General features: G+C 45.1%; 2 protein-coding genes across 5 annotated transcripts; one reads left to right on the forward strand and one right to left on the reverse strand.

Annotated features, from left to right (window-relative positions):
* Nucleotides 1–457: 457 nt before the first annotated feature.
* Becn1 (beclin 1) lies at nt 458–14,646 on the forward strand. 3 transcript variants are annotated; one of them, XM_052756276.1, is made up of 12 exons: nt 458–591; nt 862–990; nt 4,056–4,123; nt 7,243–7,301; nt 7,945–8,035; nt 8,141–8,277; nt 8,405–8,599; nt 9,417–9,563; nt 11,514–11,663; nt 12,397–12,457; nt 12,948–13,090; nt 13,896–14,646. In XM_052756276.1, the coding sequence occupies exons 2-12, from the start codon at nt 864–866 to the stop codon at nt 14,062–14,064; spliced, it is 1,347 nt and encodes a 448-aa protein (XP_052612236.1). In that variant the 5' UTR covers nt 458–591; nt 862–863; the 3' UTR covers nt 14,065–14,646. The 3 variants fall into 3 exon arrangements, with proteins under 3 accessions (XP_052612236.1, XP_052612238.1, XP_052612237.1); XM_052756278.1 differs by lacking the exon at nt 458–591 and adding an exon at nt 619–718; XM_052756277.1 differs by lacking the exon at nt 458–591 and adding an exon at nt 662–752.
* Nucleotides 14,324–23,422, reverse strand: Cntd1 (cyclin N-terminal domain containing 1). 2 transcript variants are annotated; one of them, XM_052756292.1, is made up of 7 exons: nt 22,999–23,422; nt 19,121–19,196; nt 18,709–18,880; nt 17,654–17,816; nt 16,794–16,938; nt 16,044–16,140; nt 14,324–15,562 (listed from the first exon to the last, which is right to left on the reverse strand). In XM_052756292.1, the coding sequence occupies exons 1-7, from the start codon at nt 23,168–23,170 to the stop codon at nt 15,395–15,397; spliced, it is 993 nt and encodes a 330-aa protein (XP_052612252.1). In that variant the 5' UTR covers nt 23,171–23,422; the 3' UTR covers nt 14,324–15,394. The 2 variants fall into 2 exon arrangements, with proteins under 2 accessions (XP_052612252.1, XP_052612251.1); XM_052756291.1 differs by lacking the exon at nt 19,121–19,196 and having other exon boundaries at nt 22,999–23,088.
* Between the last annotated feature and the right edge of the window lie 45 nt (nt 23,423–23,467).

Consider the following 23,467-nt stretch of genomic DNA (forward strand, 5'->3'; position numbering starts at 1 on the left):
ATAATTGGATTAAAATCCAATTTAATAATTGGATTTTTAAAAAAGCTTGTATGATCTCCAGAGCAGGATGCTCAACCCCTTACCACTACCACCTTTTTATTTACATTTTATTACATATATGTATATATATAACAAAATTTACCATCCTGCCAAACGCACTCCCTCAGAGGCGTTTAGAAGACAACTTGAATCTCCCAAAAGACACTTTAAAAACTCACCTTCCATAAAAACAAAACAAAACAAACAAAAAAACTGACCCCAAAGGAATAATAGAAGTAGCTCCACTTGGAAGTAACACATCTAAATCCCTAGGACTCTAAATCAGCACAGCGGCCGGCGCATGCTGCGCTTCCCCTCTCAGCCTCTGGGTGGCGCCCCGAGCCGGGTGAGCAGGGATCTGGACCAGGGGTCCTTGCGTCAGCAGCCGTCAGACGTCACGTCTGGTCCCGGGCGGAAGTCTTCTGCTAGCCGACCGGGAAGTAGCTGAAGACCGGGCGATGGGAACTCTGGAGGTCTCGCTCTGGGGCGGACCCGAGGCTACCGTGCCCCCGCGGTAGAGCGAGCCTGGGCGGCGGGCTCTGGGGTCCAGAGGTGAAGAGCGTCGGGGCCTGAAATGAGACCTTAGGAAGAAGCCCAGGAACCTTGACAACCACTTGCACGGCCCCTTCCCCCGCCCGGGAGTCCCCACTGCCTTAGCCCGGCTCTGCCCCGGAAGCAGGTCCTCTTGGTGTCATAGCACTCCCAAGGGAAAGGCGCGGACCGGGATTTTCTTCTTCACATCCACCACCGGGGCAGAGGGTGGCCTCGGGTCCGAGGTTCAAGGGCGCGATTCTTAACATCGTCTTCTCTCCACTGCCGCAGGCATGGAGGGGTCTAAGGCGTCCAGCAGCACCATGCAGGTGAGCTTCGTGTGCCAGCGCTGCAGCCAGCCTCTGAAACTGGACACGAGCTTCAAGATCCTGGACCGAGTCACCATCCAGGAACTTACAGGTCAGCAGGACCCGTGGGAAGAGGGTGTCAAGAACGTGGGAAATGGGCAACTTTGGGGACATTGGTCTTGTGGTGGCAGTCTCTGGTTTTCGGTTTCCTCAGCAGGGATCTAAGCGTTCTGACATTGTCTCCAGAGCAAAGGAATATCCACATATAACAAACTTACAGTGTACCGAGCGCATTCTATTTATTATTTCCTTTAGTCCCTGAAGCAATCCACCTGGAAACCAGGCTTGGTGGCTCATATCCATAATTGTAGCACTCAGGGGGCCTGAAGCAAGAGCTACCTCAAGTTCCAGGCCAGCTTGGGCTACATACAGAATGAGGCCCTGTTTCCAAAAACAAAAAGAATAGAGAAGTGCCATGGTTGCATCCTTTTACAGGTGAAGAATTGATGTTTAGAGAGGTCATGTGACTTAGACTTTACTGAGGTCCACCCGAGTGTGGGAGTCGCGAAGTCTGAAGAAGTGAGAGGTCAATAGAGTCTAAACAGGCTCACGGACCTGGCATTAGGCTTTGTTGGAGCTCTGTATACCTTAGTTTATTTTTCTTCATTATTACTATTATTTATGTGCATGAGTGTTTTGCTAACATGTATACCTCTCCACCACATGAACGCCTGATGTCTGAAGAGGCCGGAAGAGGATGTTTGATCCCCTGAACTGGAGCTATGGGTGGTTGTGAGCAACCTTGTGGGTGCTGGGAATTGAACGCAGGTCCTCTGCAAGAGCAACAAGTGCTCTAAACTGCTAAATGATCTCTCCAGCCCCTATTTTCTTCTTTTTATTTTTATTTTTTATTTTTATACAGAGTTTCACTCTAGCTATTGCTGGCCTCAAGCTCATAGAGATTGTCCTGCCTCTGTCTCCTTAGTTCTGGGATTAATTGCATGCACCACCACACCAGGCTTATTATTCACATTTTTGTTTTGTTTTGTTTCGAGACAGGGTTTCTCTGTGTAGTTTTGGTGTCTGTCCTGGAGCTCACTCTGTAGACCAGGCTGGCCTCGAACTCACAGAGATCTGCCTGGCTCTGACTCCCAGCTGCTGGGTCAAAGGCGTGCACCACTGCCGCCCGGCCTATTTTTCATATTTTTAAAGGTAAATTGCTGTATATTGAAATTATAAGCAAGATAAAGACAGGGCCCATGCTTCATCTCCCAAGTGTTGGAGTAAAAGCATGTGTTACCATGCCCAGTCTTATATATTTTTTAACTTTTCGATACATTTTTAAAATCTGATACCTTTGTGGATACCATTTGATGTTTGAATACACATATAATTATTCAAATCAGAGCACATTTGTCTCTTCCAACATTGACTATTTCCTTGAGGTAAAAACATTCCTAATCTTCCCTTCTGGCTTTTCGGGGCTGTGCAGTGACTGTTGCTACCCATGGTCACCACTGTACAATAGAACGCCAGAACTTACTTCTTCTACCTAACTGGCCTGTTGGCCTTTACCCGTCTCTCCCACACCTGCAGCCCCTAGGAACCACCATTTTGCTGTCAGCATCAATGAGATGAGCCGCATAGGAATGAGATCATTCAGTGCTTGCTTTTCTATGCCTGGATAGTTTCATTTAATGTATGTCTTAAATGACAGGAGTTCGTGCTTTAAAAAAAAAAATAGCTGAATAGATTTCCACTGTGTGTATATTAGCTATGCTTTTGTTGTTGCTGATGTGTCTTTGAGATAGAGTCCCACTATATAACCCAGGCTGGCTTTAAACACATGATAGACTTTTCTCCACCTCCAAAGCTCTAGGATTATAGCCATGCATCACTGTACCTGGCTCTCCTCTGTCCTCTCCAATGCCAGGGTTTGAGACCAGGGTCCAGCTTATGCTAGACAAGTGTTCTACCACTTAACCACACCCCCAACTCTACATTCTTGATACATGGATACAGACAGGTTACAGCTTCCCAGGAATTTCTTTCATTCCTTCCGTTATGCTACCTTTTGTGAGGGAAAAGGGCTGGAGGGATGGTTTTGTGGCTAAGAGAGCTTACTGCTCTTCCAGAGGACCTGAGTTCAGTTCCTACATCAGGTTACTCGCAACTGCTTATAACTCCATTTCCAGGTGATCTGACACCTTCTTCCTGTCCAAAGTCACTACACTAATGTGCACAACCTCATACTCAGACGTACACACATACACATAATTTTTTAAAAGGTTTTAAATATATAATGAGTTCCTACATGCCCATCACCTAGTTTCAACAATTACTGACACATGATCAATCCTCTCTACCCTGAAATACCTTGAAGTAAGTGGCTAGGACATAAAGACTGTAACTCTTTCTGTATGACTCTTAATGTCATGATACCCATGTGCTTTTAGAATTTTAACATTCTCAGAATAAGAAGAGGGGGAAGAAAACAGATCTTTATGTAAAGATTTAAAAAAAAAAAAAGCGGGGGGGGGGGGGGGGGGGGCATAGTGGCACAAATCTTTAATCCCAGCATTCAGGAGACAGAGGCAAGTGTATCTCTGTGAGTTCAATACCAGTGTGGTCTGTCTACATAGTTCCAACCTTGTGGGTGCTGGGAATCAAACCCAGGTCCTCTGCATGAGCAATAAGTGCTCTAAACTGCTAAATGATTTATCCAGCTCCTATTTTCTTCTTTTTATTTTATTTTATTTTATTTTGGTTTTTCAAGACAGGGTTTCTCTGTGTAGCTTTGCGCTTTTCCTGGAACTCACTTTGGAGACCAGGCTGGCCTCGAACTCACAGAGATCCGCCTGCCTCTGCCTCCCTAGTGCTGGGATTAAAGGCGTGCGCCACCACCACCCGGCTATTTTCTTCTTTTTAAAAAACATTTTATTTTTATTTTTTATTTTTAGACAGAGTCTTACTCTATAGCCATTGGCTGGCGTCAAACTCATAGAGATTGTCTTGCCTCTGCCTCCTGAGTACACAGTGAGACCCTGTCTAGAGAGAGAGAGAGATGATGGTAGGGTTGGGGCTGGTAATGCGGCCATTTTGGGTTCTTTGCCATGCTTTGGGATGCTCTCCTGCTTTGGTAAGACTGTTCTGACCCAGGATTTTCCTTGCCCTTAGCTCCATTACTTACCACAGCCCAGGCGAAGCCAGGGGAGACCCAGGAGGAAGAGGCTCACTCAGGAGAGGTAATAGAAGGACCCTCTCCCCATCCTCCTTACGATGTGCCGAGTGGGAGGCCGACATGAGAACACCAGGGTACAAACTGGTTTGCTGCAGAGTATTTGGTACCCCAGACTTTGGAGAGTAGTAATAAAGACTGGTTAATAAGAGATACTCCAGCCAGACATGGGGTTGCCCACCTGTGATCCCAGCACTTGGGAGGCTGAGGCAGGTGGATGTCTGTGAGTTTGAGGTCAGCCTGGTCTACAAATACAAAGTGAGTTCCAGGACAGCCAGGGCTACACAGAGAAATCCTGTCTTGAAAAAAACCACAAAAAAAAAAAAAAAAATGATGAAGAGGTATTCCAGCCAGACACTATGTTGCCCACCTGTAATCCTAGCATTTGAGAGGCTGAGGCCCTGAGGGTCATGAATTCGAGGCCAGCCTTGGCTACATGGTGAGTTCCAGACCAGCCTGCAATACATATATCAAAACCAAAACAAAAATAGGGGCCGGGGATGTAGTTCAGTTAGGAGAGAGCTTGTCTACCGTGCACAAAGCCCTGGTTTTGAGCCCTAGCATCACATTAACTGGCACGGAGGCAGGAGGATCAGAAGTTCAAAGGCATTTTATGTTTGTAGCAGGTTTGGTGTCATCCCAGTATACATGAGACCCTACCTCCAAAACAACAAACAGAAAGGCAGTTAAGGACTGGGGTTATGCTCTGGGCTGTGCTTGCCCAGCAGGTGCAAGTTCCTACAGTCAATCCCCAGCACTGCAGGGAAAGAAAGAAAAGAAGAAAGTTGCTCATGGTCGGTCCACTATGGCTCGTTGGAGGTACCAAAGTGTATCCCAAGGCACAGGGTTGCTGAATAAGGCATCTGTTAAAAAACACAATTATAGCCGAGCAGTGATGGTACCAGCACTTAGAAGGCAGAGGCAGGCGGATCTCTGTGAGTTCAAGGCCAGCCTGGTCTCCAGAGCGAGATCCAGGACAGCCAGGGCTACTCAGAGAAACCCTGTTTTTTTTTTTTTTTGGGGGTGGGGGGGCACACGACAATAACAACAACAAAAAAGAAAGTATAAGGCCATCAAGATGGTTCAGTGGTTACGGGTACTTGTCACCCATCCATCCTGACCACCTGAGTTTGTGTGTGCACTTGTGCACACACATACACACACCAATAAATAAATAAATATTTTTAAAATGGCTAAAAAATTGTGGTTATAGACCAGCATAGTGGCTCTTGTAATTCTAGGTACTTGGAAGGCTGAAGCAGAAAGATTGTTGTAGGTTTCCAGCCAGCCTGGGCTCAGAGCCTTACAATCTGAGTTCAAACCCTGGACCCCACACAGCAGCATGACAGCTGACTAAGTTGTCCTTCTTTGTGCTATAGCATGTGCACACACCCACAAATAAATGAGTGTAATTTTTAAAAGTAAATGACTAAGGCCAGAGATGGGCTGACCTGTGTATTTGGGTTGCTCCAGGGCATTCTTGGTTCATATCTTCTATTCTCTATAGTTGCTGTTTGTATTCCTCTCTGTTCACAAACATATGTTGTTTGGACAGTGGGTTGTATATCTACCATAGACATAACAGATGAGCAGTGTTAGAATATATGTCTTTTTAAATTTTAATGCTATCAGTGGTAAAGCTGGGGGTGTAGTTCAGTGATGGAGCCCTTGCTTTGCATGGGCCCTGTGCAGTGATGATGATAAAATAACAACAACAACAACAGTAATAGAGGTGGTTCTCATTAATAAAGATAGATGTTTGGAGTTGCTTTCCTTTTGTGGGGAGCAGCTCATTGTTTAAGTAGAAGTGACTTATTCGGGAGAGCATCCTAGGGGACTCTAGTAGGAAGCAGAAAAGGGAGATGGGAAGGGAAGGAAGCCTAGGAAGAAGACCTACTCAAGCCCTGGTGGGCACCTGGAGCTCCATTCTGTGGCGCAGCTCCCTGGTAGAGGGCGTCGGCTTCACCTCTGAGATTTATCTTGCCAGAGTAATGAGGGAGTATATCCACCTGGCTGGCTGTCATCAGAAAAGCAAACCTGAAGTGGATCGGGGCTGTTAATTCTGGCCACATGCTTTGCAGGCAGTGTAGGATACAGGAGCTGAGAAAACCTGCCAAGAAGCAAAAGAGGCAGGCAGCTGAAGCCAGGGATACTATAAAATGTTGAACGTGAAGAAATGTTATTCAAATGTTGACAGTAGGCATGCAGTCCTGGTACTGGCAGGTCCACTGCTTTCTTTAACGTGCACTAAAGTAAACATTGTTTTCCTTTCTAAAAAAGAAAAAAAATAAGTGGTCTACTTTGTGCTATGGCAAGCTTCATTGCACTCTGTTCTGCCTTTTTCTTTGTATCATGATTTAGGGTGTTTGCTTCTCTAACTGGTAAATGTTGAGAAAATGCAAATTGAACCACAAATAAAGTATAGTATCCTTAGGAAATGCTGTTCCCCACCAAAGAATGCAATCATCAATTTATACTTGGAAGTTGTCAGTGCCGTGGACCCTTTCTTAGTTCACATATACAAAGACTGTGTGGGTCTCCACCTTAGTTTTTGAGACAGTCTTTAGCCTGGACCTGATCGCTTACAGATTAGGCTGGCTGGCTGCTTAGGCCGGGGGTGGGGGTGGCAGGATTGAGGGGGTAGTGGTAGGAAGATCTACCAGTTCTGCAATTACAGGTGCACACCACCCTGCTCACCCTTTGTTTTTCTGTTTTTTGTTTTGTGGGGGGGTTTTGTTGTTGTTTTGGTTTGTTTGTTTCAGAGACTGGGTCTCTATATTACCCTGGCTGGCTCTTGAGCTATGTAGACCAGTCTGGCCTTAAACTCACAGAGACCTACCTGTCTCTGCCTCTCAGAGTGTTGGGAGCAAAGGCGTGTATCACTGTACCCCATTTATTTGTTTGTTTAACTGGGGATCTGAACTTGGGCCCTCTTCCTTGAATAGAAAGAGTGGTATTTACTTAGCCATCTCCCAGCCCAGACACTACCCACTTCTTAAGTTGCTCTGGTTTATCAAGTTTTGTGGTTATCAATCTAAGCTAAAGTCAAATAGTTCTCAGGCTTTGGGGGAAATAGATTCCAGTTTAAGTTGCCAGAATTCTAATGCTCTCTTATTTCTTTCTCAGGAGCCATTTATTGAAACTCGCCAGGATGGTGTCTCTCGAAGATTCATCCCCCCAGCCAGGTGCTTACTAGTCCTCAGTCCCCTGTTTCTTGCCAACGGCCAAGGGAATTTTAATTAAACCTAGGAAGTAGGACTTGGGACCAAGTGATGTAGATGAGTTATCATCTAGCCTTTTGGCTCTTTTAGGAAAGATGTGTTCCCTTATACTTGACCTTTCAGCATTGATTTTTTTTTTCTTTTTTCCTCTGTAGCCATTCCCACAGTGAGAAGGGTTAGTACCACTAATGTTGAAGAAGTGAGGGATGTTGAGGGGGTGATTGAGATGGGTTCTTGAGAAGTTTTTTAGTAGTACTTGTTAGATGTTCAGGTTCTTAGTACTCATGAATGTAGCAGGTAAAAGTTGATGTCAAGTAGTGTAATATTAAAAAAATGGTCTTTCTTGATTCTCCTTCCTTTTTGCTGTAAACATCCATATCAATTTTGATGTCCCCTCTCTCTCCTTAGTCCATCCAGGCTAACCTGCTGAGTAGTGCCCCTGTGGAAGACCAGCATGGCCTTCCCTTGGGAGATAGGTGGCCCTGGGAGGTCCAGTCGGGCTAGGAGTGGGTATGAACCTTGAGGCCCCTCAGCCAGAGCTTGAGCAGCAGGTGGAGGCGGCCTCTCTGCTCCCTCATGTGGCCCGTGGGCGGGGGGCTGTCTGCAGGATGATGTCTACAGAAAGCGCTAATAGCTTCACTCTGATCGGGGAGGCATCTGATGGTGGCACCATGGAGAATCTCAGCCGAAGACTCAAGGCAAGTTGGCCTCGCTTCACTGTCAAGAATTATGTGTAGTTGTTAGAGGGATTGACTTGGCAGATAGCCCAGGAGAGGCCCTAGCTGACTGTCCCATGCTTCCAGGTCACTGGAGACCTTTTTGACATCATGTCGGGTCAGACAGATGTGGATCACCCACTGTGTGAGGAATGCACAGATACTCTCTTAGACCAGCTGGACACTCAGCTCAATGTCACTGAAAATGAATGTCAGAACTACAAGTAAGTACCTCCAGGGCGAGGGTCTGTGCCAGGGAGACTGCTGGGCCCTTGGGACTCAAGAGCACTGTTCCCTCAGGCACGTGGAACAACAGGTGCCCTCTAGTCAGTAGACCTGTGTGCTTGGCAGACGCTGTTTGGAGATCCTCGAGCAGATGAATGAGGATGACAGTGAACAGCTGCAGAGGGAGCTGAAAGAGCTGGCCTTAGAGGAGGAGAGGCTGATCCAGGAGCTAGAAGATGTGGAAAAAAACCGCAAGGTAGTGGCAGAAAACCTGGAGAAGGTCCAGGCTGAGGCGGAGAGACTGGATCAGGAGGAAGCTCAGTGAGTGCTTGCCCTGCTCTTCTGCCTTCCTGCCTCTAGCCCCAGGAGAGGGAATGGTTTCCAGCTGAACATGTCTGATTAGGTCAGCTGTCAGTGCCGGTGTGCTCCAAATCCTGCATGTTGTTTCTGGGCTTGTTTCCACGAGTGTCGGGAGGGCCATGGATGGAGACTTGACATAATAAGTGAAGAAAGGATGTTGTTAGTTAAGTAGAGTGACGGCACCAGGGCTCTGAAAACATCACTCTTGGGTCAGTTAAATGGTTCAGTGGGTTAAAGCACTTCCTGTCAAGTTCAGTCCCTGAGACCCACTTGGTGGTGGAGAGAGCCAACTCCCGCCCACACACAAATAAATAAATGTCATGAGAGACCCAGTCTTTTTGGTTTTTCGAGACAAGGTTTCTCTGAGTAGACTTGGCTGCCCTGAACTCACTCTGTAGACCAGACTAGCCTCAAACTCAGAGATCCACCTGCCTCTGCCTCCCGAATGCTGGGACTAAAGACATTTACCACCGTGTCTGGCTAAGAGACCCACTCTTAATTATTTCACGTCTGAAAAAAATAAAAAATACAGAAGTTTTTTTGTCATAGTTCACGAGAGTCCTTTTTTTTCCTCTATATTTTTAAATATGGGCATCTGGAATTTGAGACATTTTTATACCTTGTAGGCAAAACATTCCTCTGAGAGGAATCAATGCCAAATGTAGAGATCTGTAATTAGATATAACTACACCACTAGAGTAAATCCTTCAGTAGAATGATGAGAAAGAGCCTGCAACCTCCACTGTCAGCCCTTTATGGTCCCCTTGGCTGCTCACAGGTACCAGCGGGAATACAGTGAATTTAAAAGACAGCAGCTGGAGCTCGATGATGAGCTGAAGAGCGTAGAAAACCAGATGCGGTATGCCCAGATGCAGCTGGACAAGCTGAAGAAAACCAACGTCTTTAATGCAACCTTCCATATCTGGTAATGAGCGCTGGGGGTTGGGAGAGGCACATCTGGGAAGCATTTCATATCTGTTAGCAACACACCAGTGTGACCACCTGCCCATAGAAGAGGCACTATAGGTCATCTTCACCTAAGCCAGGTTTATGTCATTCCTTGTAATAGGATAGGTCTAATGTGTGGTGTACGTGGGCGCACACTCAAGTGCTCACACTCGAGTGCCTACAAGTAAGATTCTAGAGTGGTTAGCCAGGCAGTGGTGGTTCGCAACTTTAATCCCAACACTCTGGAGGCAGAGGCAGGAGGATCTCTGTGAGTTTGAGGCCAGCTTGGTCTACAGAGTGAGTTCCAGGACATCCAAGGCTACACAGAGAAACTTTGTCTTAGAAAAATGAAAAAACAAAACAAAAACCAACAGGCGATTAGTGGTGTCTGCCCACCAAATCCTGTTCCTGGTGCTGCTTTTAAAATGTTGTTATGTTCATGTGTATGGGTGTCTGCCTGCATGCATGTCAGTGCGCCACATGCATGCCTGGCACCCACAGAGACCAGAGAAGGTCGTCGGACCCCTTGGGATAGGAGTAACAGAAAGCTGTGAGCTCAGTGTGGGTGTGGGGACTCAAATCTGGGTCCTGTGGAATAGTAGCCAGTGGTCCTAAGAGCTAAGCCACCTCCAGCCCTGGTGTGGATTTATAAACTACAGGCTCCCTCATGTATTGATTACTGAATTAGTAACTACTGAGTGTCTGCTGTGTGGAGAGCACTGTGCTAAGCACCAGGAGAGCACAGCAGACAATGTACAGTATACCAGTTACTTATTCCCTGGAAAGAAGGCATAAGTAATGGGCCCAGCGTGCTGGGAGAACATGAAAGGTTACCTTCTCATTTGGGGAAGCTGCATGGGAAATTTCACCCAGAGAAGGCTGATATGGCTGAGGGGTGAAATAGATGTCTACAGAGGAGGAGCTGTTCTGGCAAAGAGAACATCGTGTGCAAAGAAACAGGAGCAAGGGAGTGGCAGATTGAAAGAACTAAAAGGATCTTATTATGACTGAAGATTGAGTGTAAAGGGGCAAGAGACGGATATGAAACTGGAGAATCACCATTCTTAAGGCATTTGGAATTGATCCCAAAGGCAGAGGGAATTATGGAAACATTTCAGACAGGGACATGGTATGAGTACATTTGCATCTGTGGATGGTAGAAATAATCTGGGAGGAGGTATGTTGCTGGGACTCCAAACTGGGAAAGAGTAGCAGCACCGAGACGGAGGGAAGTGGACAGACTTCAGACAAGTAGGAGGGGCTAGAGAGATGGCTCTGCAGCAGCTAAGAGAAGTTGTTGCTCTTGCAGAGAACTTGTTCAATTTCCAGCACCCACATGGTGGATGACAACCATCTGTAACCCCAGTTCCAGGAAATCCAGCAGGCATGCATTGGTGCAAATTCATACATGCAGGCAAAACATTCATACACATAAAGTAAAAGTAAATAAATCTAAAAGAGAGGAAGGTAGGAGGCAGACTCAGTGGAGCCTGGTGGGTTTGTTTGGCTTTGGTATTTGTTTTTGGTTTTGTTTTTTATTTGGGGAGGAGCATGAGAGTATTCAATGACTCAGTTCTGCTTGGACATCGAAACAGCAGGGGGAAAGACGATGCCTTAGGTTTGGGGCAGCCAAGGGAAGCTTAGATATGTGCATCTAAAGATAAGGAAAAGAAGCCGGGCGGTGGTGGCGCACGCCTTTAATCCCAGCACTCGGGAGGCAGAGGCAGGCAGATCTCTGTGAGTTCGAGGCCAGCCTGGGCTACAGAGCGAGTTCCAGGAAAGGCGGAAAGTTACACAGAGAAACCCTGTCTCGAAAAAGCCAAAAAAAAAAAAAAAAAAAGATAAGGAAAAGAGTTTGTGCTAGGTTTTGGGTGAAAATGGGAAATCTCTATTTCTCCCCTGACCCCCTTTCTGCCCTTCTCTGTAGGCACAGTGGACAGTTTGGCACAATCAATAACTTCAGATTAGGTCGCTTACCCAGTGTTCCTGTGGAGTGGAATGAAATCAATGCTGCCTGGGGCCAGACAGTGCTGCTGCTCCACGCGCTAGCCAATAAGATGGGTCTGAAGTTTCAGAGGTGAGAAAACGCAGCTCTTCCATAGCACCTGGGGTGAGGTGGGTCTTTGACGTAGTCTGTCCATACCACATGGTACTGCTCCACTATGGCAAGAGCCCTTGCTGCCAGCAGACAGAATTTCCTGTGGGTGAAGGGCCTGTGCACTGTTTCCCTTCAGCACAGGGCTCTTGCCTGTAATGTCATGGAGCAATCATCATCAAACTGCATGACTCCAGCAGTGGTCCCAAAAGTCTCCAGAACCTAATTTTTCCCTAATGAAGTTTCAGTGTTTGTTTTTACAAACCTAGCAGTGTGTTCAACCTTTTGATACTATGACATGATATTGTGGTCTACAAATGTGTTGAACCTCATTCATAGCTATCCTGGAACAAGGGCAACCCACTTTCTAATCCAAAGTACCAGGCACAGTGCTGAACACTTGTAATCTCAGTACTTGGGGAGTTGAGGCAGGAGGATCAAAAGTTCAAGGTCAACCTGGCCTACATAGGGAGACCCTGTCATTTTAAAAACAAAACAAAGCCAAAACACATTAGTTGATAAATACCCTGTTATATAATAGATGAAATCTTTTTAGTTAAGTCTTTAAACATGGACTCTATAGGGAGTTGGAGGTAGGTGGGAATGATAAATAATAAAGTCCTTGGGTAAGATGCGGATTGAAAATTACTGGGTTGCAACTTTGCAATAATCACTGTAGGAGTCCTGTAGCCATCTCTCTGCATCTCCACTTTAGGTACCGACTTGTTCCCTATGGAAATCATTCATATCTGGAGTCTCTGACAGACAAGTCTAAGGTACTCTGGGAGTTAGAGTTCTTGTTTATCCTAACAATGGGTTCATTTGGGGACTAGGGATGTAGTTTGGAGATAAAGCATTTGCCTAAAGTACATAAGACCTTGTGTTGTAAAAAAAGGTTTAGTTTCCATACCTGCTGACATTTTTCAGTTTCTTTCTCAGACTATCTCAACATCTTATTCAGACTTAGCTCTTTGGAGTTTATAGAGAAAATTCAGGTTCCTACAACAGCCTGTTGAGAAAGGGTCTGGGCAGATCAGAGGAGAGCATGCACTTGAGGGTGGGAATATACTGGAGTTCAGTAAATTTCCATTGGTAGGGAAGCTGCTGTGAGTTGATTTTGACCAGGGCTGTTGGAGTTGTTGAAGGTGATAGAAGACATCAGTCAACTGTAATACATGTTCTGGTGGGTGCAGACAAAGCTTGGGTGATTGGAGGGCAGGGAATGACTGGGGACATGCCCAAAGCCAGTTCTCTCTTCTTGGGCAGGAGTTGCCGTTATACTGTTCTGGGGGATTGCGGTTTTTCTGGGACAACAAGTTTGACCATGCAATGGTAGCTTTTCTTGACTGTGTGCAGCAGTTCAAAGAAGAGGTGGAGAAAGGCGAGACACGATTTTGTCTTCCCTACAGGTGAGAGTTCACTCTTATCCTCTTAGGGCTCAGTCAACTTGTAGCAGGGACTAAACTGAATTAAAGGGCCAGTGAATGAAAATAGATGGAAAAATGGCAAGAAAGAAAAGATCGTACAGTTACATGGCACTGATGGGCAAGGACTGATTTGATACTGCAAGCAGAACCGAGTGTGGCCACCTAGTCCCTGGAGTAAAGAAAATGGGGATTTCTGTGGCACAGAGCTCAAGTTTGCAGGCTCATTTTGGAAAGGCTTTTCATGCAGCCTTTGGAAATGTACAAGAACGCTTCTCTTAGTGTAGCAGCCCAGCATAGAGACTAGTTCAAGAGACTGCGTTTGAGAGCCACGTGACATGGGGCACACCTATAATTCCAGCACTCGGGAGGCTGAGGCAGAAGGATGTGTGATCTGAAAAGTCGGTTTGGGTTTTGTAGTGAGAAAAGGAGTAAAGTTGAATTTTCTCACACCCTAGTACGGAGTTTTTCTTTCTTTGCCTCCCTTTCTGCCCCAAGTTCAGGGATGCCTAGGCAGACAGTGAAGAGTCCTGTGACCTTCACTCCCCTCCTGCTCCAGACTTCTCATCTGTGTGGGTGTGTGTCCTGTCCTTGTACTCTGCAGTGACAATGACAGCCTTTCATTTTAGGGTTTCAGGCAAATCCAAAATACACACTAGCAGCAGTTCTCCGCCAAGTGTTCTGTTAGATAAAATGACGTGAATGGTCTCATGATCAAGTCCCTGCCCATTTGCCTGAGCTGACTTGACTTGGATCTGTTTCTAATGAGTTCCACTTTGTCCATCTGCAGGATGGATGTGGAGAAAGGCAAGATTGAAGATACTGGAGGCAGTGGCGGCTCCTATTCCATCAAAACACAGTTTAACTCTGAGGAGCAATGGACGAAAGCACTCAAGTTCATGCTGACGAATCTGAAGTGGGGTCTTGCTTGGGTGTCCTCACAGTTCTATAACAAGTGACTTATTCCCTAGGGGATGTTTGCCTTTAAGGTTTTATATTTGGATTGGTTTGGAAGATGCTTTAAATTAAATCTGGGTGATATTAAACCACATGTTTACAATACCAAAAGAAACAAAAGCCACTTTATTTTAAAATACCCTATGACAGATAGTTTCCAGAGCTACAAAATGCTGTGGATAGCAAACAGCCCTTGCCATGGGTTTCACTCAGCCCCATGCTTTCCTTTCCCTCTTTTCCCCTGAAAACAACTAATTTAAATTTGCTTTGTTTTTTTTTTTTTTTTAAGTTAGTTGAATTGACAGTGATGTGTTTTCACTGGATTTTATCTCTCTCAACTTCCTGCACTTAAAATATGAAACAGAAAAGTTTTGAGATGATGTTGGTGGCACACAGCTGGATGATGTGGGAAAATGACAACCGGGTCAGAAGCTGGAAGTTTAACTCTTTCCTCACACAGTTCTAGTATTGAATGCCTACTCTGCTATCTGTTAGAATTACGAAATTGTGTTTGATACTGTTTGAGACATGGAGAGATTTAATTATTTGTAATAAAGGATTTGCTATGGTCTGTTAATTACCAAGAGGTGTGACGGTAAGTTTTTCCTTAAAATTGAGTATTTTGTATTCTGGAAGAATTGGGTTCTGGTCAGTTTTGTAGAAATTCTTTTGAAACATATTTTAGTTTAAAAAATAAAATAGTAAGCCAGGCATGATGGTACTTAATCCCAGAACTCAGGAGGCAGAGGCAAGTAGATCTCTGAATTCCAGCCCAGCCTGGTATGTATAGTGAGTTGCAAGCCAGCCACGGCCAAATAGTGACATCCTGTCTCAAAAAAACAGAAAGAAAGAAAGAAAGAAAGAAAGAAAGAAAGAAAGAAAGAAAGAAAGAAAGAAAGAAAGAAAGAAAGAAAGAAAGAAAGAAAGAGAACGAACGAACAGCTATCGGGTAGGTAGCCAAGGAAGAAGGCTATTCCGAGACACCAGTCAAAGTCACTGAAAGTCTGTTTGAAAACCACGGGTAATACTTATCTCTATGTCTGATGTTCCCAATTAATTAGATTAAATTAAGAAAAAGTAAATGTCTTGTCAAACAAAAATGAACCAATTTCATAATCTAACTCCCTCCAATTCTTTGATGTTTTTAGCCTCCTATGACACAAGAGGACATGTTTGTCCACCATAACTCTCTGATACAGAAAAAAAGTGCCTGAAATTGGAATACAAAGTGCTGTTCAAAGGAAACTTGGAACTTTTGTACCCTGAGTATGAAAGTAAACAAAGAGGAGGAGGAGGATACAGTGACAGGCTGTGTGGTGGGGTTAGCCAGCCTCATGTGTTAGAGGACTCAGCAGTCCGCAGAGCTCTGGCGGCCTTGTGGGGAGCAGGCTGCTGTTGCCCGGGAGTGTTCGTGCCCACGCTGTGAGTCAGGATTGCGTAAGAGAACTCAGCAATGCTTTCCGAGGCAATGCCAGTGATGCTCTGCAAGTGCTCTACAACCTTCAGAAAGACAGGGTCTTATTACTAGAAGACCTCAGCATGTTAGTGCACAAACACTCATGCACACACAAACAGAAATACGTCTTGAGATACAGTCCCAAGCCTAACAAGCTCTCATTTTTCTGAACACAAAATTAAATCCAGATTCCTATGTTTGCTGATGGCCAAGTGTCATGGCCCTGATAGTGTTCACATGGACTCTCTAGTTAGTTGTTTCCCTCTGTTAAAGTTAGAACAGTGGGTCGAAATTATAAAGAGAGATAACAAACTGAACTTGAGCCTCTATTTCCAATTTCACAGAAGAAAATGGAAACATTTCCATCCTGCTCTAGTTTTCCAGCCCCCGCTTCTTGACTGTTCATCAGTTCCTGGGTCCTGGCACTTCTCTTCTGCACACTGTCCTCTGTGTTCCTTTAAATGACAGGGAATGCTTTCTATTAAACCAATTCTGATCATGCTGGCCCTACTCAGTGGTGCGTACCTGGCTCCAACATTCATGGTTTTGGATGAAAGCGCTTGCTGCAATGATTCCAACTGCCAACAGCATGAAGTCTTCCTTCACAGAGATAAACTTTTCCCTGGATAATTAAAACCAGATTAATTTTGGAAGTAGTATGAAATGTGACTCTAAATTCTAGGGTCATAGAACTTCAACTATGAGTTGTTCATGTTGCTCGTCTTGGAGTTTTAGACACAGAAAAAAAGAGGTCAGGTAATAGCTGATCTGTCCCATTGTCCCCCAGCTCAACTGGGATTAAAACATGCACCTGTGTCTTGGGTGGCTGACAGGCCTTTTATTTTTTCCAGCTCCCTTCCTAACAAATGTAATTGTGAGGCTTTGGCCAGTCTGACTTTACAGTAATCAAATACTTTTGTCCAAGTTACAGCCATGTGACGGGCTTTTCCCCCTCAAGTGACTATAAAAGCAATCCAGCACTCCCAAATGTTAACTAATTGCAAAAGAAGAACTAGAAAAGAATGTTAATTGTTTGAAGTAATTTACATTTAATAGTAAAAACCTTTAGAGTTCTCCTGATTGGGTTCAGTCATCAGCATGTGAGCCACATAATGGAAGTCAGTAAGAACCAATTAACCTGTGTTTTCTTAGTGCTGGGTATTGAATTTCCTGGGCAAGTACTACATTAAGCTCCAAGCCCCCAAGGCCTCATATCCATATGATGTGAACCCTACTACGAAACCCTGGAAGGCCTACCCTAGAACAGTCTCTTACCCTTGCAGCTGACTGGGTGTAGAATTCTCAATTGAAGCCCTCAGCAGGCTCCCATATATGGGCTCATGCAGAAGATAGACCAGGTCAAGGAGGGTCAGACAAGTTGCATGTAGTTGTGTGGCTGGGACCAAACAGCCATTGTACCCTACACAGAGTTTGGGCATGAAAGACAGCATGAAGTTGTGTTCTCTAGTCATAATCTTAGGACATACTGCGGATACGTTGCTAATGTGCTTCCTGATTGTTACACACTTACTATGAAAGCTCTGTTAGCAGAAGGTCTTATTTTGAGACAGGGTCTCGCTGTGTAGCCCTGTCTGGCTTGACAGGCTGGACTTAAGCTTAGAAATCCACCTGCCTCTGCCTCCCAACTGTTGGTATTAAAGTTATGCGTCTGGCCAGAGGTTAATTTTAAAGAACAGATCTCCATCTGTAATACATACATACGATTACAGTACAGTTGTTCTGACTTATGCTTCTCCATCAACCCAGCTCTTGGATCCTGCCATAAGAAATGCCTAATGAGCCCAGCATGGTGATGCACACCTTTAATCCCAGCACTTGGGAGACCAGCCTAGTCTACAAAAGAGTTCCAAGACAGCCAGGGCTGTTACACAAAGAAACCTTGTCTCAAAAACAGAAAAGAAAGTGCCTAATGAATCGAAATAGAAATCAGGTGCTGAGACCTCTGAGCTACCTTCCCTGACTAGTGCTGGGGGGAACATTTTCAGCCATCCAGAAACACGCAGGCTTCTAACTGTTCCTCATTGGTAGGTTGTCTCCTGTTCCCAAATCCCTGGGCACATTTGTTTTCCCCTCTGGAAGTCTCCAGCCCACATCTGACACATTTAATAAAGTACCTAGAACTTCAAGAAGCATCTCCACATATGCCAGAGGAGTGGGCAGATTTATCTGGAAGTTCAGGGACTTCAAAACATCAAGCTCTGATTCTAGCAGTTCTTCTTTGGTGCATATATAACCAAGAGCCTGGAGGAAATTCAGGACTGTAATGTTGCTGATTATCTGAGGGGAAAAAAAAAAGGCTGAGGAAAGCTGGCAGATGTCAGGATGCAGGTCATATGCCTCAGCAGCATCCACAAAGCACTTCAAGCCCACATCGGTCTTCTCTCTTGGTAATCCACTAAATCATGCAAGCAGGATTACCTGCAGTTAAACCATGGTTCTCCCTTCTCCATGCTGGATTCCCCTCCCGTTCTGCCTGTTCCTTTCTCCCTGCCCTCCCTAATTCTGTTTCAATTTTCTCTGTAGCCACTATCTCCCCACCTGCCAATTTCAATAATTCATTTTCTCGAAATAAACTTCCTTGACTCCCCAAGCTGATGAGGTTTCTTCTTAGGCCTGGGTTTACACTAACATCAACTTTTCACCTTGTTTACACCTATGCCTTTTCCCATTGGGTAAGGGATTCCCTGAGAGCACAGGCAATATTTTTTACTGTGGTAGCCATGGTATCTACTGAAACATCTAGCCATAGAAGAAACTCAATAAATATTTGCTGAACGAGTGGTATTTTATTGTAAAGGCACTGGATAGTAATGTGGAAACATTGTATCCTTTTTAGGTGTAATCATTCTCCTTTAATGCTGATAGGCATGTTGGTAATTCAGGTACCTTATGTAAACTGTCCTTAAGTCCAAGGGGAGGAAAGGTGACCTGTATGAATGATGGCATCTGTCCAGCAATTATACTTTGGGAACAGAACTCCGGGCTATTTAATAACTGCCTCTGTGTGACTGTGTGTGGATTCAGGAGGTATGCTTAGGAAGCGTAATTACGCTCTGGAATTTCCACATGAGTAGTATCACCTAGCTTAGAAGCAGGTTTCCCACAGCCACCTTCCCTGAGCTGCTTTCCTTCCAACACTCAGGTGCCCACGAGCAGCCCAGCTCCTCACTTTGTAGTGGAAAGACAGTTTGCTGGCCAGCTGGACACAGGACACCAAGCGGAGGGTGAACTTGTTGAAAAGCTGCTCTTTCAGAGTCCTCCACTTCTGCAGTTCTGTCTTATGATTTCTCAGCTGGACTGTGGCTTGCCGACAGATGTTCTCTGCCTGCTTCACCATAAACCTGTAAAGGAAGAAAGGGATGGAGAGTAACTCACAATCACACCAACCAGGGGACTCTGTGCTATAGACATGCTCCACTGATCCTGCCAGTAACAGATGCTGGCTAGGAGATCTACATTTGCAAGTCAAAGAAGGGTGCAAGGCCAGCTTCTAGGTAAGGGGCAGCTAGTGCTGTGGAAAGATCTAGGCACCAGCCCATTCTGAGGGGCACCAGCACAAAGGCCTTAGGCACAGGCTTTACCTTTCTAGGATTTCTACAGCCTGGTAGCTCACAGATTTCTCCAGACACCATTGTTCAGACAGGAGGAAAACAAACTCTGCCAAAACAGGAGAGAAGAGCTGAATTCACAAGATGCAACCCAAGCCGCCCTGTGAACCCGGCATTGTGTGAAAGCTGTGATGGCGCCGAGAGGACAGGGTCAGGAGGTGAGAAAGACGAGACTGGAGCAACCAGAGCCCAGCTCAGTTCCCTTGGCTGCCCGGAGGCAGATCAGAGGCATGGGAGGGAGGCCAACTCATGCCAGCGTCAAGGGCCTACCAAGCTCCCTGCGTGAGGCTTGAGCCTTCCTGTGCGTCTCAGCCAATAAAAGGTTTGGTCAGTTACACACAAACATACACCAGCTGGCCTAGTTGGTCTCTACCTCCTGCTGGGAACCCCTAGCTTCATGGAAGATTCTTGGATGGATGAAACACCCTAACCCTTATATTCTGTTTTCAGTGGAATGTTGGCAGGAACAGAAAGGTCTCTCCTGGAGCTTCAATAGTCTTTATGACACTGTTTGTTTAGTAACCACCCTCTGCAGAACTCCCATTGCTTTACAAACACAATTCACCTTGCAGCTGGTCACCACCTCTCCACCACCAGTTTGTTGTGTAAATCTCTATTGTTACTGTGGAGTGACTTGTTTGGAAGAAACGTCCCCTGACTCAGAGAACACAACCCAATTTAGAAGGGAAGAATCATTGAGAGGCTGGGAGGGTAAGATACTTTGGCAAGATTTTATCCTGCTTCGTTTTCCTTTGAAAGAACAGCCTCAGATAAAATTCTATTTAGTTTGCAATATCATTAGAGGGTGGAAACAGGGTAAATGTCAGTTCTCAGTAAAGAAAACTGCAGATCCAAGAACCTTTATCATTGATCAGCAAAGAATTACAGATTGGAGATCTTTTATCTCAGCCTGTATGCACATAATCATATTGTCATATGTCTTCCAAGAAAATCTGACTTTCTTAGAAGAAAAACAATTTATCAGGCATGATGGCAAATGCCTGTAACTTCAGCAGGTGGAGGCAGTTGGATTAGGAGTTCAAGGACATCTTCACCTACATAGTAAATTGAAGGCTAGATTGTCTCAAAAAAATTTTTTTAAACCTACAAAAAAACCAAAGTCAAGCTACCAAAAGACAGTTTAGCAATATACCTACTACAAGTTACAAAGAGATTTATACACAAAGCTTTGTTACAAAGACCGCAGCCCTGCTAACACTCTCCATCGAGGAAGAGAACTGAACACAACTGTATGTTACCAGCCAGACCATTGTCTTTTTATTTGCTGGACCTTGGGCTTTATTTCCTAGTTCAGGGCATGCTTGTTCCCAGATCTTTGATTTTGTTTTAGATTTGTTAGGACTTACTCGGAGAACTGTTTCTGTTTTTATTTTAGTTTCTCAAGGAAACCGAGTTTGGGTTAGGCCGAATGAACTACGTCATACCTTGCTCTTGTTTCCAAGATCTTCCCGGCTGCTGACCACTACCCTTCCCAACCCTCCTGGTGGCTTCAAAAATGTTAGGTTCTATGCCTGTCTCCCCAACTACTGTTTGTTGGTGGATTTTCTTTCCTTTTTTTTTTTTTTTGCTTTATTATTTTACTTTTTAAAAGATTTTTAAAAATTGTATATGCGTGTGTGTGTGTGTGTGTGTGTGTGTGTGTGTGTGTGTGTGTGTGTGAGTGAGTGCAGTGCCTTTGGTGGCCAGAGGAAGTTGTTGGATCCTCTGGAGCTGCAGTTAGAGGCAGTTGTGAGCTGCCTCATGTGGGTTGCAGGGGATTGAATTTAGGTGCCCTGGAAGAGCAGCATAATCTCTTAACTACTGAGCCTTCTCTCCAGTCCCTTATTTTATGTGTATGTGTGTGGGACTGAGCATATATGTGCACTACGTTCGTGCAAGTGTCTGCAGAGATCAAAAGAACAGATTGGGTCCCCTGGAACTGGAGTTAGAGGTGATTTCAGACTGCCCATGTGGATGCTGGAAACCAAACCCGGATCCTCTGGAAGAATAGCAAGTGTTCTTAACTGCTGAGCCATCTTTCCAGACTCTTGAGATGGGGTACTGGTGTATCGTAGGCTAGGCTAACCTGAGACTCATTATGTAGTTCACTTTGGCCTAGAATTTGCAATTCTCCTGCCTCAGCTTCCTGAGTCCTGGGATTACTGCCTGAGCCACAACATGCAGCTCATTGTATTATTGACTCTTCCCTGAACACAAAATGTTTCCCTAAGGAATTGTCCTTGACCTGCTTCTCTTCTCTCCTTCTTGGAGTATCATGAAAATAATTAAAAAACCTTTATTTCTATCTAGTTCTAACCTTTTTAAATAATCTGCTATTAACCTTCTTCTGGATGATCTTCAAATATCTTTAACTCAGTAGATCCAAATCAAAACAATTTCCCCCTAAAACAAAGGTCACATTTTCTTATTTCTGTATTTTGCATGTGTGGATGTAATTCTCTTAGTGGCACCACTATGTTCCCAGTCTCTGAGGCTCAACCCTTTGGCAATCAACTTTACCTTCTTTATTTCTTAAATGAAAATTTGGCTTTCTAGATGTTTGTCTCTGGGACATTTTAAATACATTCTTGTCACACACACACACACACACACACACACACACACACACACACACACACACACACACCATTATCATTCTGACTACAGATGGGCTCCTCTAGCCCACCTTCTCCAGTCAAGTCCATCCTTTATCTTTATACATACAGAAATCATTTTTACCGAGGCAAAAATTACAGTCACACTGCTTCCTCACTTAAATTTCAGTGTCTTCATGATGGAAAGATGGCTTAGCAGTTAAGAGCACTGCTCTTCCAGATCTGTTCAATTTCCAGCACCCACATAGGTGGCTCACAACTGCCTATAATTCCAGTTTCAGAGGATCTAACACCCTCTTCTGGCTTATTCTAGCACCAAGTATACACAGGGTGAATATACATACATGCTGGCAAAACACCCATACACATACAATAAATTAAATAACAAATTTTAGTAACTTTCATTTTCCTGCTAAACCAAGTATAAAGACCTCCCCCTTGACATTCAAATTCCTACTTGAAATATCTCCAAACTACTTTCCTGGTCTTAATTTCTATTGCTTTTCTACATGCTCTGGTCAACCTGGGCTACAACTGTACCCTCCACTCCCTCTCCCCATTCCTGCCTTCCAAAGCTTTATTCATGGTATCCTGTTCTGGTAGAGATGCGATTCCCTTTATCTTCAACCAAAATGTCACCATTCATTCAAGGTGCACCTCAACTGTCACTATCCCTGGACCGCAGCTTATCACTCCTTTAAATGTTCATAATAGCTTGTATTCCCTAAGGCAATCATTCTAACCACACTTGTACCTACTTGTTGGTATACTTAGTATCCCCACCCAAAGTACACAGTTTGAGAGCAATGATTATATTGCTGTTTCATCTTTCCATCCCAGGCAATGTCAATAATAAGCACTCTAAGCATATTTACAAAAAGCAGAGTAAAACTCTGCACGATGCCATACGCCTTTAAACACCACCACTTGGGAGCCAGAGACAGGTGTATCTCTGTGAGTTGGAGGCTAACCTGGGCTACGGAGAGTGTTCCAGGCCAGGACTCTACAGTAAGACCTTGTCTCAAAAAAGGACAAGAGAAGGGCCGGGGTCGGAGTGGGGGGTTGGGGGTGGGGGTAGGAATCAAGAGTAAGAGTGCTGGGAAGCCTCGTTCATCACTTAACGAGCCCAACGACCTAGCATAAAAAGGGTACTAACAAAATATACTGGAGTGAAAAAAATAAAGGTTAGTGCTCCCAAGACTCCCATAAACCCGACTCCCCACTCTGCATCCACACCCACGATCCGGGTCTCCCTGAAGCTGCCCATCCGTTCCGCCGCCGCCGCCTTCACTGCTTGCTCATTCTGCTGGGCCAAGTGAAGCAGAGCGTTTTCGATGGTCTCTGTGGCAACTGCTCCAAACTGGAAGTCACTGGAGTTAGCCAGTCTAGGCCGCGAGGGTCCTTCCATCGTCAGAAGTCTTTCGGAGCCCTGGGACAGTCCACGGGACCCATAAACTGGCTTCCTTAGCTTGTTTCCAGAATCTTCTTGGATTCTTCCTTTCCTTCCAATGCTTGTCCTTGCCTCGAATCTGAGGAAAACGCAATTCCCACCACAGCCTCGAACTATCAACAGCTTTTCGCGCCCCAACTGCCACGAAGCGCTCAGCCAATCAGGAAACGCAACCGCTTCTCGCCTTCCCTGCCCCTCCTCTAGGGCGGAGAGACCCTGTCTCTACCCAGGAAACTCCACGCGGACTACAACTCC

The sequence above is a fragment of the Peromyscus californicus genome, unplaced genomic scaffold (genome assembly GCF_007827085.1).
Source record: "Peromyscus californicus insignis strain IS unplaced genomic scaffold, ASM782708v3 Scaffold_3__1_contigs__length_106647218, whole genome shotgun sequence".
Classification (NCBI taxonomy): Eukaryota; Metazoa; Chordata; class Mammalia; order Rodentia; family Cricetidae; genus Peromyscus; species Peromyscus californicus.

What these genes read in the sequence shown, in the direction of transcription:
- Becn1 (XM_052756276.1), top strand. Translation starts at nt 864, where the DNA reads ATGGAGGGGTCTAAGGCGTCCAGCAGCACCATGCAGGTGAGCTTCGTG. An exon ending in AGATTCATCCCCCCAGCCAG is followed by an intron (nt 7,302 to 7,944) that starts GTGCTTACTAGT and finishes GGCTGTCTGCAG; the next exon opens with GATGATGTCTACAGAAAGCG. An exon ending in AATGAATGTCAGAACTACAA is followed by an intron (nt 8,278 to 8,404) that starts GTAAGTACCTCC and finishes TGTGCTTGGCAG; the next exon opens with ACGCTGTTTGGAGATCCTCG.
- Cntd1 (XM_052756292.1), bottom strand. Translation starts at nt 23,170, where the DNA reads ATGGAAGGACCCTCGCGGCCTAGACTGGCTAACTCCAGTGACTTCCAG. An exon ending in GCTGTAGAAATCCTAGAAAG is followed by an intron (nt 18,881 to 19,120) that starts GTAAAGCCTGTG and finishes CTTCCTTTACAG; the next exon opens with GTTTATGGTGAAGCAGGCAG. An exon ending in GATGCTTCTTGAAGTTCTAG is followed by an intron (nt 16,939 to 17,653) that starts GTACTTTATTAA and finishes AACTCTGTGTAG; the next exon opens with GGTACAATGGCTGTTTGGTC.